The sequence below is a fragment of the Lissotriton helveticus genome, chromosome 5_1 (genome assembly GCF_964261635.1).
Source record: "Lissotriton helveticus chromosome 5_1, aLisHel1.1, whole genome shotgun sequence".
Taxonomy (NCBI): domain Eukaryota; kingdom Metazoa; phylum Chordata; class Amphibia; order Caudata; family Salamandridae; genus Lissotriton; species Lissotriton helveticus.
The window spans coordinates 791,708,305-791,721,252 of NC_136065.1; the positions used below are offsets into that span (position 1 = coordinate 791,708,305).

At 44.5% G+C, this 12,948-nt stretch overlaps 1 protein-coding gene across 1 annotated transcript in view; it reads right to left on the reverse strand.

Moving 5' to 3' along the window:
• SGPL1 (sphingosine-1-phosphate lyase 1) overlaps positions 1–12,948 on the reverse strand; it is a 405,741-nt gene that overhangs the window by 266,090 nt on the left and 126,703 nt on the right. The window contains exon 3 of the mRNA XM_078643255.1: positions 11,023–11,090. Coding sequence (XP_078499381.1) covers positions 11,023–11,090 — 68 coding nt within the window. The remainder of the gene's footprint in view (positions 1–11,022; positions 11,091–12,948) is intronic.

The window sequence follows — 12,948 nt, forward strand, 5'->3', positions numbered from 1 at the left end:
CCATCTGCGACCAGTGCCAGGGACCCTGGATCTCAGACCTTCCACCGCTACGATCCAGCTACCTATCCTCACACTCAGTACCGGAAGGAACAACTGCTACCAGCTGTCGACGCCGAACACCACCCACGGCCAGTTCTCATGTGGACACTGACAACATTAGTTAACCATCCACAGCACCCCTACAGTCTCCCCACCTACACCGGACGCCCACCCTATAGAAGCCCTAAAGTGCATCCTCCTCAACTCTGCTCCCTGCAAAGACACGCCATAGAGATCTGGGAACTCCTCAGTACCCTCTCGCCAGACATCGCCTTCTTCGCGGAAACTTCCAGCAGGAGCGACTCCCTCTCCAACACGGAACACCTTCACTTCCAGATTCGTACCAGCCCCAGAATCACACTACGTGGCACCCTTGCTTACATACTCCCTGGGTCTCGAGCGCCTTTCACCACCCCAATTGTCGACCTCATTGCACCCGACGCCATTGCCTCCAGAGACTACATACTCATCAGAGACCTGAACTTCCACCTCGACAACCGAAGCGACCCCGACTCCACCGCCCTCCTGGACAACCTCACTAACCTTGGACTGAAGCAGCTCATCACCACCCCCACCCACAAGGCCGGACACATCCTCGACCCCATTTTTGCAGGAAGGGCCAACTTCCACTTCAGCCACACTTTGTAGCCCCTCTGGAAAGAATGCCTCTGCATACACTTCTCTTTGAGCACCACCAGCACACGCAAGCCCCCCCCCCCCTGCAGACATCTCGAGAAACGATGGAGAAACAGCAAAACCACGAAGACCAGACCACCTACAAGCATGCCATGACAGAATACCACCAACTCCTAAGAGCCACCAAGAGGACCTTCATCCGCAATAAAATCCTCGCCAACGCTGGCATCCCGAAGAAACTCTTCAACATCATCCAGCACTTCACCAAACCCCCTCCGAAGTCGCGAACATCAAACCGTCCCAAGAAATCTGCAAAAAGCTTGGCTCCTACTTGCACCTGAAAATCAAGGCCCGCTACGACAAACTTCACCAAATAGACTGCAAAAACCACCATCTCCTCCAGCAACAACAGCCAGTCCACCATCACCACCTGGACACCTGTCTACACAGAAGACACCACCACGACCATGAAGAGCACCCCCTCAGGAGGCCCCACAGACCCCTGCCCGCCTAACATCTTCCACAGAGCCACCGCCACCATTGCACCCGAACTACGCCGCACCATCAACGCCACCTGAAAATCCAGTATCTTCTCCGATGACTGGAAGCAGGCGGAGGCCAAGCCCCTCTTCAAGAAACCCTTGGCTGACCTGACAGACATGAAAAAATACCAGCAAATCTCTCTCCTTCCCTTCGCAGCCAAAGTGACAGAGAAATTTGTCAACGCCCAGGTGACCACCTTCATCGAAGAGAACGCCATCCAAGACGACTCCCAGTCCAGATTCCGCAGCAATCACAGCACCGAGACTGCCCTCCTCACCGCTACCGACATCCACAGGTTACTTGACCAGGGCAACACCGCAGCCCTTATCCTGCTAGACCTCTCTGCAGCCTTCAACACTGTCTCCCACTGCACTCCTGCAACCAAACTCCACGACGCCGGCATACGGGGAACCGCCCTCGACTGGATCTGCTCCTTTCTCGCAGGCAGAACTCAAAGGATCAGACTCCAACGCTTCATCTCCAAACCCACAGAGATCAACTGCTGAGTCGCCCAAGGATCATCGCTCAGCCCCATGCTCTTAAACATCTATATGGTCCCCCCTCGCTGCCATCTGATGACAACCAGCTCATCCTCTCCCTCACGAAGAACCCTGAAGACACCAGACTCAGCTTCCAGCAAAGAATGAAAGACGTTTCAGCCTGGATGAGCAACAGCTGCCTAAAGCTCAACTCGGAGACGACAGAGGTCCTCGTCCTTGGACCCTCCCCCTCCGCATGGGGCAACACCTGGTAGCCCCCTGCCCTCCGAAACCCACCCTCCCCGACAGACCACGCCTGGAACATCAGCATCATCCTAGACACCTTCCTCACCATGACCTGACAAATCAACACCTCCACCTGTTTCAACTCCCTCCGCAAGACCTTCAAGTAGATCCCACCCGAAGCCAGAAAGACTGTCACTCACGCACTCATAACTAGCAGAATGGACTACGGAAACACCCTCTCTGGAATCAACAAATCCCTGCTACACAAACTCCAGACCATCCAGAACACAGCAGCAAGACTCGTCCTAGGCACCCCATGACATGAGCACATGACCCAACACCTATACGACCTTCACTGGCTCCCCGTCGAGATGAGAGTAACCTTCAAGCTACTCACCCACGCCTACAAATCCCTCCACAACATCGGACCTAAATACCTCAACGAAAGAATCTCTTTCCACGTACCCAAAAGAAACCTCAGCTCCGCCGACCCCGCCCTGGCAGAGACCCTGCACATCCTCACAATCAGAGCAGGTGGAAGAGCCTTCTCCTACATCTCAGCCATGCCCTGGAATGGGCCCCCAGCTAACAAAATCTGACGTTCCCCTAACCTGAACACCTTCAGGAGGAGCCTCAAGACCCCCCCCCCTTGAAACCTCCACAAGTGAGTAGCGCTCTTTACAAGCCCCCTGATTGATTGACCAACACCACGTTTTAACAGTATCCCACTGTTTTGCCTTGCCCGCATAGCAACACTGGTACAGATTGCTAAATAAGCCAAGAGAACCAAATGTGCACCAGGCTAAAATAGGTAAAACATCTCTGGTGGGGGACCAGAAAAACAGAAGAAAGCGCACAATTTAAAGCCTAATCCTAAGCAACAGACAGACAGTTGAGGTAGGTATGTAGATGCTTTCCCCCAGTAATACACAAAGAAAAAGCTGGCAGGAAATAGGAAATTAAACTAGACTAATCGTCACTGGAGTAGAAAGGCGTCTGAGATATTTCATCACCAGTTGAATTTCGAAACTATTTAAGTGTGACTTTTAGGATGTGGAACAAGTGGAGCTTGCTTGTGTCTAAGATGTGAGCATGTGATAAACGTCTTTTTTTTTTTTAAACGGTTCAAAAGAGTTTCCTAATTTCTCTTGTGCACTGCGAGATGGAACTATTGAAAGTAAAAAAGAAAGAAAGATAAACATTTTAAGTGCTCAGAGTTTAACACACGGGTTCATATATATGCGGCCTGTACATGCAAGTATGAAGATTCGATCTCCAAGACATATTTGGGCCTGTGCGGGTTTGTAACCATTCCCGTACCAGGATGTTTTTAAAACATAATCACACATCTTTTCTTATTTCAATTATAGAAGCTAGTGCTCATGTGTTTTTGCACCACTATAAGTCTACTTTTCAATGAGGCAATTGCTTGTTACATAAACTAAATTACAGATGTAAATAACTTTATGGAGACAGTGCCAACTCTATTTGCGGCGCTACAGCTTGGCACACGACGTACTAGAGAAAACAAATGCCGAGGCTCTGCATGAAGCAGAGTCCAAGAAGATTACTTAGATGCAATGAACTAGAGTAAACCCGATATTCAGCAAACAACCCAGATTGTCAGATGTTTTCTTATCATAAGGTGGAAATACTGTTCTACTAAAGCAGCGAAGAGCTAACCTTGTTAAAGCAGATAGTGAACACCCCTGGACCAGCAGGTGATTTAAGAGAAGAGTATTAGCGCTAAAAGAAGTCTGCTTCTCTTCACAATGCTTTAGAGATATGTGTATAACTAGGTACACGGAATTAGAAATTAACTCGTTTTTCGTTGCAAAAATACACTTAATTGTTATGAGGAAAATTGTCTGCAGGATTAAGCGGAATCCAGGAATGCGAGACGGGGATGACAATAGTGTGTGAAAGGGGTCCAGGTCACGAAAATGTTTGGAATACCCAACAAATAGAAATCTGAATTGGATTGTTCACACAATGGAAAAAAATTGTCCTACAAAAGAAAGAAACAAGTATGTTTTCAGGTGGTATTGGGTATAGGACACACTTATCAAGGGGTTAAGGGGCACTTCCACAGTGAAAAATAGTTTCCCTTTAAAGGAAAAATCTAACCTAAGTAATAAAGCAAAGAATCCAAAACTGTCAGTCTGCAGACAATCCACTCAGGTTTGGTTGAGGCTTGCGTCCTGAAAATCTACAAGTGTCATTCCAAGACATTCAGACATGTATGCACCCACTCACATATCAATTCAGGTACTCATTCACCCACTCACAAACCCACTCAGAGACTCACACACACACACACACACACACACACTCTAAGACCCACTCAGCCATCCACTCGCAGATCCACTCAAGACACTCCTGTTCCCATTCCCAGATCCACTCAGGCTGGCACACCCACTCACCTACCTATGCAGCGACTCACACACCCACTCTCAAGGGTTACAGGTAGGAAATCAACATTTTTAAAATGTCAAAAATCACCGGGGAAAAAAACAGAGGTTACAGGAACATTATAGTTAGGAAATAGAACTTTAAAAAATATAAAAATTCACTGAAAAAACAAAGATTAGGCCATAGAAATTCATCAGTTAGTTACCTGAGCGAACTATAACGTATGCCCCCGCAATGCACGGTTTATGACCTCACATATTGCATGGCATGGCCAATGACATTATTGATGACCTCTCAAATGACATCACTGATGACATCATTCACAGACCAACCTACATATCCACTCACCCACCTACTCATCACCCTCATACAACCTCTCATACAAACTCACAAACCTATTCAAATACCTATTCAAAGACCCCATACAAATACTGACACACACACTCACAAGGCAACTCATACAACCACTCGCACACCCACACAGCCCTTCACACAACCATACAACCACTCACATACCCATTCACACACCCACACAGCTATTCACACAACCCCTCACTCACCCATTAAGCCACTCCCACATCCATTCACTCATCCCAAAAAACACTTGCATACCAATTCACACAACAATACAATCACTCATGTGCCCACTCACTCATCTATACAGCCACTCATACAAATACTTAATGTGCAAAACAGCCACACACACACCCACTTATGTACCCATACACCCAGTCAAACAGCCTCTCACGTATCCATACATCCACTTGCACTACCAGGCACTCACCCATAGAGCCATTCACACAGCCACTCACTCATCCATACAGCCTCTCACACACCCATAGAGCCACTCACACATCAAAACAGCCAGGCACCCGCTCAAACACTGCACTCAGATGAAAAATACATTAGAAACAGTATCACTCATCAGTAGTACAAAAAGAAATAGTAATTTAACTTGTGGAGTAGCTTAGTATAGATCTTTACGTCTCAAAAATATTTACAAAACACTAACACCATCTGGATAATGTCGTCACTGACCAGATCATGAGTGATGTAATATGTGAGGTCATAAGCAGTGCTCTGCTGGAGCGTAAGTTATAGTTAGATCAGCTAACTACAACTGCTGAAGTGCTATGGTTTTGTACGAGTGAAATCTGAACATAACTATAAAGTCCCTGCAACCTTTGTTTTTTCCCAGTGACTATATATACATATATATAATCTTGAAATATAAACTTACCCTAACTATATTCCCCTTGACTTATGCATTCAACATAATATATTTTAATCATTACAGCAACCTCGTCAACAGAATCACATATTTTCCTAAACTGCTAATCATACTTAGACCTAACACAATACAAGGCTCAGTAACTTCAAATAGTTGGTTGATTTAATACCATTTTATCTGTTCAGTTTCAATGTCTTGCCAATATTGATAACTCTAATCACGCAGCAGATTGGGCTAGTGTCCACTTATCAAACTCTCAGCCTTGAAGATAACAAGTTTGCCAAAGACTCAAGCCATATAAAACACACACTTTTATGCCCCCAGGAATAGGTGCAGATGTAAAATAAATGAACTCCATGCTCCCACTAATCTGTTTTATCAGAGAACTTACTGGCAGATGTTCAGAAAAGCCCTGAGTTTAGACGGCGTGACAGCAATGTAATCTGCCAAGGAAACGCCCTAGGGTCCATCATACACAGTTCACACACAGCACAGCTCTGTTTAGCTCCTGTGGCACAAATGTGTTTAAAGAAAGTACACACTTCTCGGCAGAACCTACTGTTAGTATATACTGTTCCCCTAAAAAGGAACACCATTATTTCCATTTCACCAGATAAGCAGTATACTGGTCATCTTTAGAATGAAACAATTTCAAAAGCAAAGAAAAAATGAATAAAAAACTAACACATACAATTCGGTTACTCTGCTCTTGCAGTGCTGCACCTACCTATCTGGAAGTGCGAGAACTGTAACGTGCCAAAACAGAGCACTGCACTCTTGTAGCGCCTAAACGTATGAGCAATTTTAGAGTGACGATTACCGTTTCAGAATATTAGAAGCTTCAATTATTGACACTCATTTACACTTAGTTTAGTTATATTTTTCCCACTTAAAAATACTTCAAACAGGATTGAAGTTCTCCTCCTTACTCTCATGTTTCACAGGTAGGAGATATATCTCCCATTAAAAGGTTATCAACGTCAATTGTAAAGAAATAGTTCAAAGTTGGAAAATATATTTTTGAAGACACAAGTCAAGATATTTGGATTACATTTTGTAATCTTAGAGATAACTGCCAGTAATACTTTCCACAATTAGCGAGAAAGCAATGGGCGATTTGAGATAGTTAACAAAATGGGGCAGGGAGGACTAAATTCTCAGGCTGGGTGACCAAGGAGTTTTTTTTTTTGATCAATGGTGGGTTGGGTGCATCAGTTTAGATCCGTCAGATCATACAATCGAACAGAAGTATGCTAGGATGTTTTTCATTTGGCCAACATGCAACATGTCAACACACCATTCATTATGTAAGCTCCAATAAGAATTGCAGTAAATGTACTTGTGAGTTCATAATAGCATTTAACATGCTAATTATGTACTTTTTCTCTTGAGATTACATTTTCACAGCGACTGGCAGACAGGTGATCACCAAGCAGGCTACCTAGGTCACATTTTGCCAACACTCCATCAGGTATTAACCACGGAAAAAAGCCTTTGAGAGTTCATGTGTCTGGGTAAACACAGCTGCATGAAGCACAAGAATGTAAATGCAAATTGAGTAATCCAGAACAGCAATAATTTCCAACAGGGGTGTAGCCAACTATTAAACACATAATATTAACAAGAGAAAGATTTACGCTGTGTTTGAAAGTGATAGCAAGAGGAGGCAGTAGTCATGATGGTGACTTGCAATGTGAGTAAGCTGGGAAAGTAGAACCAGGAAACATTCAGTGGGAGATTTGGGACAATGGAACAAAACGAGCAATGACAACTAGCAGCTCATATTTAACACCTGGGCAGAGAAAGGATAACTTCGATCTAAGACACAGTGCCTGGGTATGTTATGCAGGCATCTGGCAACAGTATGAGGTTAGAACATTATAGCCTACCAAACAAAAAGTACTGAATTAAAATAGAGCACACATTAGTTCAGTTAAAATATTCATTTGGCTTAAGGCATAAAAGACATAATACACAGTGTACAATATGAAAAGTTATTAGGAAGTTACATAACATTTTTCAAACTAGTCATCAGAGATGAAAAGTATAAAATTCACATGAAACCAGGTAAATGGAATAAGATTGTATATGAAACTCTTGATATGGTTTCCTGATTGAAATTTAATACAGCATGACAGTTGTCTATAATACAAAGGTGCTGTTGGAATACCAATCCTTTCGGATACTGGCTCAGGTTTGACCTAGGCCCGACAGGGGCCAGAAAGGAGAACCAAGGTGCTAAATATAATGGACAAAACAATATAATCAATCAACCAACCAATCAGGATTTATAAAGCGTGGCTAATCACCTTATAGGGTATACAGGGGCTTGCAGGTCCCAAAGGCTTATTCGAACAGCCAGGTCTTGAGGGCCATTTGGAATTCCGGAAGTGAGGTGATGGTCCAGAGGTGCATGGGGAGTCTGTTCCAGGTCTTTGCTGCAATGTGGGAGAAAGAGCGCCCTCCACTTCTGTCTCTGTAGATGCGGGGACTACGAGAAAGTAAAAGGGAGGTGGAGCATAGGCTTCTCAACAGTTGATGGAAGCTCAGGCAGTGGTTAATGTATGCGGATCCTTGGTTGTGTAGAGCCTTGTGTGTGTGGGTCAGTAGCTTCAATTGGCATCTCTTATGTATGGGGTGCCAGTGGATTTGCCTGAGGTGGGGTGCGATGTGGGTTCGTCGGGAAGTCTGAGGATTAGTCTGGCTGTGGCAATCTGATGATCTGAAGTCTCTGTAGGAGGTGTGTGGTGATTCTTACGTAGAGGGCATTGCATTAGTCCAGTCAACTGGTGATGAGGGCCTGTGTCACATTGTGTCTCGTGTGCAAGGGTAGTGAATTGAAGATCTTACGTAACATGCACAGGTGAGGAAGCAGGCGGAGGAGACATCGTTGATCTGTGATTTCATGGGGAGCTTTTTCTCAATGCTGATTCTGATGTTTTTGGCGTGGTCGAAAAGAGTGGGTGCCGGTTCAAGGTCTGATGGCCACAAGGAGTTTTTCCATGTGTTGCTGCTGTTGTAAAAGATCGGTACTTCCTTCTTGTCTGTGTTCAGCTACTGGCAATAGTTCTAAATCCAATTGGCGAAGTTTGTCATGCATCTGTGGAGAAGTTGGCGCGGATGGCGGGATTGACTGGGATTGAGAGGATGTGCTGTGTGTTGTCTACATAGAAAATTATGTTCAAACCGTGGAATCTGACGGTGTTGACCAATGGGGTCATAGATGCATTGAAGAGCGCGGGACTGAAGGATGAGCCTTTGGGGACACCGCAGGTTAGATCCTTGGGTTACGAGGCGAAAGATGGGAGGTGGATACTCTGGGTTCTTCCGGTGAGGAAGGAGGCGATTCATCTGAGCACGTCCCCTTGGATGCCGATGTTGTGGAGTCTTTTGATGAGCATGTGGTGGGATACAGTGTCGACGGCTGCAGAGAGGTGCTGCTCCTGATCTCATCACCCTGCAAGTCTGCAGCAGCATTCATCCTTTTACACCATACAGGAACCTTCCAAGGTCTGTGGGCGTCCAAGACACCTGAAGGAACCTCCCTTGAAGTTAAGGAATCACCTCCCTGCATCTGCAGGCAACACAGCTAAGCTGACCGGTCTGCTGATCCTGGGCTCCCAAGGACTCTGAAGGGCTCAGCAACACAGTGAACACAGGTGGTGGTTCATCACATCCCTCGAGGCCTGCCTTATCCTCTCACCAAGTTTGAGGGCAGTATCCCTAGTCGGTGCCACAGGAACCGAACCCCTTTGCACAGCGTTGACTCGCAGATGCAAAGGCTTTTTGGCTTGCTTAAGGTTGGGGCTCCAAGTAGCCCCAACCTGAAGCATCTCCAGTGACCAAGATCTTTGTCCTCACCTCATCACTTGCACCGTGGGCCTGCATCTTTGGTGAGCTGCTCAAGGTCCTCTTGTGACTCCAGTGCCTCTTGAGGGTCAGCTGAGTTCTGTGGGCTCCCCAGATTGCTAGGGGCCTGTCCCGACTCCCCTTCTTGTGGCGAGCCCCTTAAACCTTGCTGGTACCGACACTGCCCTGACCCCTCAACTCTCGACATTAGATGTGGGACAGCTCGTGAACGGCTCCTGGTCTTCCCCAGGGTCGCCTGGACCTCAAAGCTGCAGCTCAAAGGTCATGTCATCTCTACTGCAACACTTGACATCGGTGGGCATTCGTCTTCCATGCCTCTGGGTCACTCCTGAGTGGCATAGACTCTGTCCCTTCTGCTAGCAGGTAGTTCTCAACTTTAATCCACCTTTGGGTTCCACCGGACACTTTAACCTTCCCCAGCAGCAGCATCTTTCTGAAGTTCTTCATTGGGTTTGACGGCTGTTTCCAACGCCACTTCACACCTATGCACCCGCCTTCCCTGGTGTATGTATACTGGTACCTAGGGTATTCACTGGTGGGGTGGCTCTCCAACTTTCTGTCTTCCACAGAGTTTCTTCAGGGTCCAAGGGAAGGGTCTTTCTTTAAAATTGCAACTGCAACTTACCCATTTACTTGCATTGATACCGCGGTCGTATTCCCACTCTGCACATGGATCCTGGTTACTTCCTTCGGGTGGTTCCTTAGGTACCCAGCACTTCTGCGTATAGTCTTGACGCGAGTCTTGTTTTGATTACCACTATTTTAGTATATGGTTTGGTCTCCCCCTGGTGACCACTGTGTATTACGTGCTACTTACCTGTTTATATTGAAAAGTATTGTGTGAATTGTTTACATCTCTGGCTAAGAGATATCTGTATGTGTTAGTGAGTGTCTTATAAAAAATAAATATTTTTATAACTACACTGTGTGATTCTTTATCACTTAATCTATACCTATTAGATTATGTTCTGGTTAAACAAGCTGCTTTAAACTCCTGCTGGAATAAGCCTGAAGGCTGCAATCCACAGATACCACTTAGAGAGCTTTCTAAGGTTGTCTAAGACCACTAAAATCACCCTAAGAGTTGTCTGGATTGGTGCAAGGTGCCCACTTACATAAGTGTACACCATATACAGCTTCTCACGGTGTTCACTAAACTAGAACTTACTTGTTTAACCCTGTTTTTCATGGAAAATATAAGCAAATATACAAACATGCCCCATTCCTTTGGAAAAGATACTATGTGAGGTTGTCCACTTACAAATGTTTCGGGAGCTAAGAATACAATATAAACAAATGAATTGCAGCATTTGTAATAGGACGCGATTAGCTCAAACACTAGGACCTTTCATCTAATATTACACAATTTTCAGGAAATTATTTCCTATTGGCCACACAACCACCATATACTTACAACACATAAAGCAATAGTAAGGTGTAGCCTCTCCGGAACACACCTGTCAATCTCAAATTACTAAAGTATGGCATAGATCTTGGTTTCAAAAGAATGAGATGGATAATTTTTAGTACATTTTTCTGCAAGAATAACATATACCAAACACTTACCTTAGCACCAATAAAAGGAAGTTGTCTCACTGTTTTAAAAAACTTTTTTTTACATCTTGAGAATAAACCTGAAAGAAAAAAAATGAGATAAAGTTTCGTTAAATCACTGAATGTCGAAGAAAAGCCACAAACATCCTTCCCTGCAACACTGAATATCTGCAACCCTCATTCTGTGCACCACACTACATCTTAAGTTACAACATCCAACCTTCCTTGTGTGTATATAAATGCCACTCCATTTAAATTCAGTTAAGATTAAAAAACCAAACTTTTATAGTGAGCATGTGTCTCCATCTGTGGCTTCAGTATCTCACTAGTTGCGGATAGGCATGAGACTGAGGCTGTGGTGCTAAAACTAAGAGCATAAGCTTTATAAAATGTGATTTCATTATTCCAACTGAAAAATATCCTATGCCACTAGTTGCATTTACACCCTTAAATGTAAAAGAGTGATCAAACATTTCTTATGAACACAGTTTAAAAACAAAAGCAGTGATGGCTGGTGACATTTGAAAGTGGCGGGCGTACAATTTGGCTATGACTTATGCAGCGAGCAAGCTTAATGGACAAACATGGGGTCAAAGGTGGTGCTCCTCCTGAGACATAGTAAACAGTTTAAAAACTGCCCCGTAGCCTACTGCATTAATATGTTCAACAGTTACTTTAATATACAAATTGGATAGCAATTCAGGCACTTTAAAGTGTGTGCTTGCCCTGTGTCTTACACTGAATGAAGCATCAACTTTAGAAAGAAAAAAAACTCTAACCAGGCTTCAGGAAGTACCCACAACCGCTGGCTGCAATCAGCCGTATAGAATATGTGCAGACAGGTCTTCAAGTGGGATGAAAAAAGAGGGGGCTTTATAAAAAGAACCATGTAAAATACATTACCTTGATTCCCATAGTGTGCCACCCGATGGGTATTTTGGGTTCCCTCTGATATGCTATTGCATCCAGATATACAACAACTGGCAGACATAAAACCTGTCAGTACGAGTTGGTCAATTGTTTTTAGGGGTTTAAGAAAAAGGAGCAACAACACTAATTTGTTATAAATAATTGACACTGGAAATGTTTCAATTCTGAAATTGTGCAAATGTGTCCCTCCTGGTTTCTGAATGTAATGCATTGCAGTCCTATTGGGAGCGCGTAGAAGAACAACTTTATGGCTAGGAACTCTAGGACGTTAATGTGGAATGTTTATTGGTGAACAGTCTACTGCCTCTGCACTGTGATGTCCTCTATGTGTGCTCCCCATTCTATTAGTGATGTATCTGTTGTTCCTACAGTCACCTGAGGAATTGGGTCAAAAAATGTTCTGCTCTTCAGGGTGTTGTGTGCGTTTGCTATACAAGAGGCAATTATTCCAAAAAGGCACATCACTGACCTGACAATTAGGTGACGACGTGGCTGAAAAGGAGCCCACTTGTCCTGGAGACTGAGAACCCTTGGGGAATTGGGGAAAGCTTTGGTTGAGTTCGAATTGAGTATAGCTCCAAATATGGATGTATCTGAAGTAAGTGGGACTTTGTCGCACTTTTTGTGAATCCCAGTGTGTGTAGCAGATTGATAGTGGCCTGTGCGCCTCGCAGGCACTTCAGTTAGCTTGAACACTTGATCAGCCAATCTTCTAGGTTTGGGAATAAATGAATATTCTGTGTTCTTAAATGGGGTGATAACACAGTTAGAAATTTCGTGAAAACCCTTGGGGCGGTTATCCTGAAAGGTAATACTTTGAACTGGTAATGACGACTTCTTACCAAAAACTGCAGATACCAGTGATGTTTAATATGAAAAAAATCGCCCTTCAGATCTAGTGTAGTCATGAAGTCAGCTTTTTTGTAGTAGTGGTATCACATCTTATAGTGTCACCATGTGGAAGTGTTCTGTTAAGATGTGTAGGTTGAGTGGTCGTAGATCCAGTAT